This window comes from Vitis riparia, chromosome 11 (assembly GCF_004353265.1).
Source record: "Vitis riparia cultivar Riparia Gloire de Montpellier isolate 1030 chromosome 11, EGFV_Vit.rip_1.0, whole genome shotgun sequence".
Taxonomy (NCBI): domain Eukaryota; kingdom Viridiplantae; phylum Streptophyta; class Magnoliopsida; order Vitales; family Vitaceae; genus Vitis; species Vitis riparia.
This window is the reverse complement of record NC_048441.1, coordinates 19,093,976-19,100,479: the sequence shown is the minus strand read 5'-3', so window position 1 is coordinate 19,100,479 and position 6,504 is coordinate 19,093,976. Positions and strand designations below refer to the sequence as shown.

Genomic DNA, 6,504 nt, shown 5'->3' with positions numbered 1-6,504 from the left:
TATTAATTATTTTATAACTATTAAAAGTCTTGAGAATAAATTGAAGTAATTCACTAATTCATGAACAAGTTGGGAACCATATGGCGTCGATAGGATAAGTTGGGAGTAGATTGACGTGGTAAGTTCCAACTATTATATTTAGGCGTTTGTTATTTCCTGTTGAGCCCAAGTCCATCAGTGTGCATGCGCCTGGCCCATAAGCCCATTTTCACTATTTGGACACATCGTGTGATGATGAACCCATTTTGGAGAGAGCATGGAACAGGGTTACGGGTGATAATTTGTGTTGATTTGGATTGTGTTTATATTGTGTTAAAAGTTTAAATATTCTATTATATAGGCCAAATCAAACCCGATATGAATAAAAATTATGTTAAAAATGTAAATTCAAATAACAAATAATCTACGTTAGGTTTTATATGAATAGATATTATTAATATCTCAATCAAATAACAAATTTAAACTAAATCAAATATAGATTAAATTTATAAGTCAAATTTATATTATACAAGTTAAACAAAAGAAAAAAAAATATTTATTCGTTAAACAATTTCTACAGATCAATATGAATTTGATCAAAACTTGGTAATGTTTAGTTCAATAAAAAAAAAAAGGCTTATTGGATTTAAATTGCAAAAGCTTATTTGATTTGAATTGCATTGACGAATTGTCAAACTTTAAGGTTGTGATGGTCATTTCATATATTATATTTAATGGATTCATTTTTCCTGTAAAATAATTAATACACGCCAATCTGAAATTAAGAATATTATGGTTTATATTTATTAAGTAATGAGATGTTTTTTTAGCTTGTGTGAAATGATGAGCTCTATTGAGAGGGTAAAACCCTAAAGTTAAGTCACACTCCAATATATATAAAATGATGATAATTTCATATATTAGCAAATTTGATCATTTGAAAACATCAATCCTCATAATTTGAAGAAACATTATGAATTTTTCACTAGAATATTAAAAATTTATATTAAAAAATGTCTATCTTAAAAGTGATTTATTTGAATAATATTGTAGACCACTATTTCAAGGGGAAAAAAAAAACTCATACAATGGGCATAGGTTTTTTTATGCTTATATACGCAATAAAAAATAAATAAATAAAACATGAAAAATAAAAATAAAATGCACGTTGATCGGCAAGACCGCCTTGAGAGTCCTTCGCGCAAACAACGTGGCACATTTATAACTGCAATATTACACATGTCATATTCAGAGGCAAACATATATAAAGGCCTCAGTATTGAACCCCCTTATTTCCACAAACTCCATCACTCACGTTATTCTCCACTCTCTCCTCCACATCGCGGCTCTGTTAAGAACTCTGAATTAGGGTTTCAAAATCGCCATGGGAGATCGGGTTCTGCAGCAATGGCAAAGAACTTGAGGTTGGAATTTTGCATTTCTAGTCCTGTGAGTTATTTCTTCGTAATGCGATCCTTGAAATCTGCAAAGGAAGGGAAAATTATATTAATGAAGATATATCGATTTTGCCTTTTTTCTTCTGTCATAAAGGAGTATTGATGATTTGCTTTTTGTCTGATTGTGAAAAATGTGAAAGAACAACATAATGATGTTTGCTGGTTCTCTTTTTTTTTTTTTTTTTGGTTTAATTATGGAGAATGAGCGGGAAAAAAAAAAGGCATAGTGAGAATTATGTGAATACTATACATTTGTTAAATTTTCTCATTGTCTGTTAAAAGCGAATAAAAATGGAATAGATCTGGCGATTCTGTAATTGCTGCAATCACTGGATTTTTTTTTTTTCAATTTCAGTAGATGAATCACATGTTTTGGCCTTAATGTTAATATTGTTGGTGATATGTTGGTTTAATCATATATATACAGCACAGCAAGTAGTATGTCTACTAGATGTTGAGCATTGGGAGTGGAAGATGGGTGAAGAATGGCATCAATTTTACTCCTCAGCCTATCAAGGAACATACAGAAATCTTCACCAGCCAGCTGTCATAATTGGAGGATGCTTTGTAGTAGTAGCATTGGTCCTTTCCATCCTCCTCATTTTTCAACATCTCAGATCATACACCAAACCAGCAGTTAGTTATTTGCCCTATCTTAATTGTAACACATTCAATTCCATGCTCCTTGGCTGCTTGGCTTCATAGTCCATTATTTTTGGTGTATTAGATTTTTCTTGAGTAAATTTATTAGTGGATAGAATCTTTCATTCAATATGAAAAATGCTTTTTAAAGGGTGTCACATCCTTAAGTTCTTATTCAATTGTAGGTACTGATGGAGCATAAACAACTTGCACATTCATCAAAAATTGATGTCTCTGATTTTGAATCCCCACTGCATTTCTTTTTTGGTCAAAAACAGCTATGAACAGTTCAAAGAATTTATATATTTATTGGACTGGCGTTCAAAATGAGTTTAACTGCTGCTATTCTAAATTTTACCTGCTTAAATGGTGCAGTGGATGTAACTGTCTTTGCATTTTATAATTTTCCAAGAAGATATCCATGTGGTATGCTTCATAATTGGTATGCATATTATAATGAATTTTTTATTGATGAGAAAAAAGTGTGCAAGTTTTTGTTTATTTCTCTATTTCAAGTCTGAGGTTTATGTATCAAAGGCTGAAAAGAGAAAATTTTAGGTTAGGGCTTTACTTTGTCTTGATTTGATTTCTTTCCAGGAACAAAAATGGATTGTTGCGGTTCTTTTCATGGTTCCAGTGTATGCTTGCCAGTCTGTAAGGATCTATTTGACAAGCTCATTCATTATCTCATTTAATAGTTTGGGCATATTTCTATCTTGAAATAACAGCTGGATTTTCACTTTACTCACTGTTCTTTGATTTAATAACTATCTTTCTTCACATGTATCATTCTTAAGTGAAACTGTTTGTTGGTCCAAAAAAACCTCATCAGCATGTCTGGTGCACACTGAATTTTGATGACTTATCATATTGAAATAGGGTAATTCTGGTAATAAAAAGAATGTCTTTTATTTCTAATCTATTTTTTTATTATATAGCTTATTCTAGCTTCAATAATGTGATTCTTATTGGCCACTATGAATTCTTAACATGTTATATGTACATGATAAGGTATAAAGTATGGAACGAAGAAACCATCGAGCTACTTAAATGTCAGACTTGAGGGTGAAATTTGGAGAATGTCTATTAGATGTGGACTATATATATGTAGATCTTGTTCTCTGTTACTTTATCACACCGATGTTGATTTGTATGCATTCAGCAACTGACTTTTCTGTGAGCTAGGGGTGATTTGTGGTGAGAGTTACATGAGAAGCATGAATTGGTATCTGAAAATAGGGTTGCTAATAAAATGAGGCAATATAAACATTTTCTTGAAATAATCAACTTCAGTTTTCCTGTGCTTTGGTCTAATGATTTTTTATTTTCTCTTTGCTAGATTATATCTTTGTGGAACTCAAGATTGTCTCTTGCTTGTGATATTTTAAGGAGCTGCTATGAAGCATTTGCATTGTATTCTTTTGGTAGCTATTTGGTTGCCTGTCTAGGTAAGCTGCAAATTTCTGAGGAACAGTGGTCACTAATAGGCTACGTACATATGATTGTGCCAATTTTATTGTCCTATTCCATTTCTATAATCTTTCTGTCCTTAACTAGTCTGATATGGCTTCAAGCTGTGGAAGATATCTGTTATCTGTTGAAGTTATTGAATTTAATAAACCATGGGAAACAACACCCCATGGTGTTAGCATCTTTAGCATTCCCTGACTCATCATCTCTCTACAACTCTGTTCCATTCATATTTCTTCCATAACTATCTCCTAATTTTCTTCATGAGATTTATAGCTGTGTTTTTAAGTTATTGCAATAAATTAGAAGAAACAATATTCTAGGTGGAGAAGAAGTAGTCATAGAACTGCTTGAAAATGAATCAGAAAGCAGCTCAGCAAGCCATTGCTAGAAGGAGAGGATGAGAAACAATGGTTACAAGAAAAATCGCTAAGGAACTTCTTCACGAGACCATGTGTGCTTGGGAAAGACTTGCTCAGAATAGAAAAATCCGGTCTTGTACAATACGTAAGTCACAAAAAATTCCCATCAGCTAGTTTATTTTCTATTCTGTTGGACTCTAAAATCTTCTGGATAGTCCAGATGATTTTGAAGACAGTTTGTGCGTTCTTAGCATTTGTGTTGGAGCTCTTTGGTGTTTATGGTGATGGGGAATTCAAGTGGCACTATGGGTATGTGTTATTTTCTGTACAAACCTGCACCTGTTTTATAATAATGTGGTCTTGACGGCATAAAAATGTTATTTCTTCTATATACCCAATGAATTTTTTTCAGTTCCAATTTACTTTATCCTGTTTTTTTATCTTTTTATTCATGATTCCCATTTGTTTGATCTTTTCATAAGAAAATAAATTTGATGACAAACTTGTACCTTTCCTCTTTTTTATTTTTTCTCTTTCGCGGTTTTTCATGTGGTCAAGAGGATGAGATATCTTATAAGCAACTAATTTTCTAATGATGCTATTATAAATTTGAACTTACCATCCTTCAGCCTAATAAACAATCAACATGAATTGTTTAAAAGACTCTTTATTTATTCCTAGACTAATTTCTCTTCACCTTCCAACACCTCTGTTGCATCTCCATATCTAAGGATACTATTAAATCCTGAAAGTGTTCTGATATTGGAAGTATTACTTGAAAAGTACCTCGATTTGGGAGGTCAACTATTAATTAGTTTGGATTCCTGAAGTACCTGTTCACTATATAATTGACATAAGCCACAGAAGTTATTGGATTGTGGCATCCATGAACAGAAATAGGGTGACTGTATGTCTCATTTCCATGACCGATTTCACCTTTTAATGCAGGTATCCTTACATGGCTGTGGTGTTGAACTTTAGCCAAATGTGGGCATTGTTTTGCCTCGTGCAATTTTACAATGTAACTCATGGAAGACTTCAATCAATAAAACCACTTGCAAAGTTCATCAGTTTCAAGGCTATTGTGTTTGCTACATGGTGGCAAGGCGTGGGTATTGCATTGTTGTGTTCACTTGGAGTTTGGCCCAAGCAGGGGAAGTTTCAAACTGGTTTGCAGGACTTCTTAATATGCATAGAAGTAAGCCGCTTCTTTATGCTATGTTTGCAAAACACATTCTTCTTGGACACCTTTCTTTTTCCACTCATTCTTCCTAACTGTTTGCACCTGAGGAAATTTAATTTACGACCACTTTTCTTTGGTGAAACAACTCCATATCATGGCATATTAGCCTATTTTTTTGGTTTAAACAGAAAAAACAAAAAACAAAAAGAGAAAAAAAAAAAAAAAGGTTTGTTGTAAAGTATGATGTCTGCTAGGAAATAGCTCATTTCATACGTGCTACTTGAGTTTTGAGTTTCTTGTCGGTCGTATTCTGTATGTTGTCATTGCTCCATTTTTCTTTTATTTCACAAATTCGTAGTTATAGATTTTATCCAATTTACTTTGCTAGAGTCATCTATTTATTTTCCCAGGAGGATGAAGATCTCGTGCTTGGTCTATATCATAAGAACTTGCAAAGCATCTTTTCCAATTTTATAGCCATGATGACCATACAGGCTTGTCTATGATTCCACAGATGGCCATTGCAGCAGTGGCTCACGTTTTTGTCTTCTCGGCAGAACCGTATCGTTTCCTCCCTGCTTCTGAGTATGAAGAAGTGACCACAGAAACAACTAAAGCAGAGGTGAAGTTAGAGGAGGGTGACGAGGAGAAACCCTCTGTTCTTGAAACAACAGAAACTCAAATAAAGGCTCCGGGAACAAGTATCACTGAGAGTGTTCAGGACATTGTTCGAGAGGGTGGTCAACATGTAAGAAAATTTTCTTCTAATATTCTTTTGACTTCAGTTCTCATACTTTGTTCCGCCTCTTTTCTAAACAGGTTGTCAAGGATGTTGTACTGACCATAAATCAAGCAATAGAACCTGTGGAGAGGGTGTGACTAAGATCCAGGAGACCTTCCACCAGATCTCGGTTGGTTCAGGCAAGGAAGAAGACACAGAATTGGTACTAGAGAAACAGGAACATGACCACAAAAATCTTACCGAAAGCGAAGAAAATCTTCCAGGAAGCCTAGATCTGAAGAAAATGTAGCCACGTAAGTTGTGGAGAATTGTCCAAAGTAATTTTTTATCAAGACATTTTTGTCGGTTTTAGATTAGTATTACACAGTACGATTAAAATTGAGTTTCTTTTCCCAGTTTAAGAAAACCTAGAATAGCAGCAAATTCCCTTGGATTATCTGCCTGTCATCGAACTAGGATAGATCCTAAACAGCTCTTAAAGTCTATTTGAAATAGTACTTCCACAGTAGAAATAATAAAACTCTTGACATTTAAAAAAAATTTAATTAAATAAAAAACATATGTTCACTGTTGTATTACAAGGAGAGAAATGGTTGCGAAGATTTGTGTATTCCAGAAAGAGGTAGTGGCAGGCTTGAACCATAGATGAACTGTAGATGAGTAAACCTG

General features: G+C 33.5%; 1 protein-coding gene across 1 annotated transcript; it reads left to right on the top strand.

Annotated features, from left to right (window-relative positions):
* The first annotated feature begins 1,295 nt into the window (after window positions 1-1,295).
* LOC117925447 (protein LAZ1 homolog 2-like) lies at window positions 1,296-6,313 on the top strand. The gene is given in 11 exon segments (XM_034844453.1): window positions 1,296-1,403; window positions 1,864-2,072; window positions 2,676-2,732; window positions 3,418-3,526; window positions 3,872-3,924; window positions 3,927-4,055; window positions 4,131-4,219; window positions 4,859-5,108; window positions 5,608-5,841; window positions 5,913-5,961; window positions 5,964-6,313. Coding segments are annotated over 10 exon segments (1,293 nt in total). The 5' UTR covers window positions 1,296-1,403; window positions 1,864-1,910; the 3' UTR covers window positions 6,125-6,313.
* The last annotated feature ends 191 nt before the right edge of the window (window positions 6,314-6,504 follow it).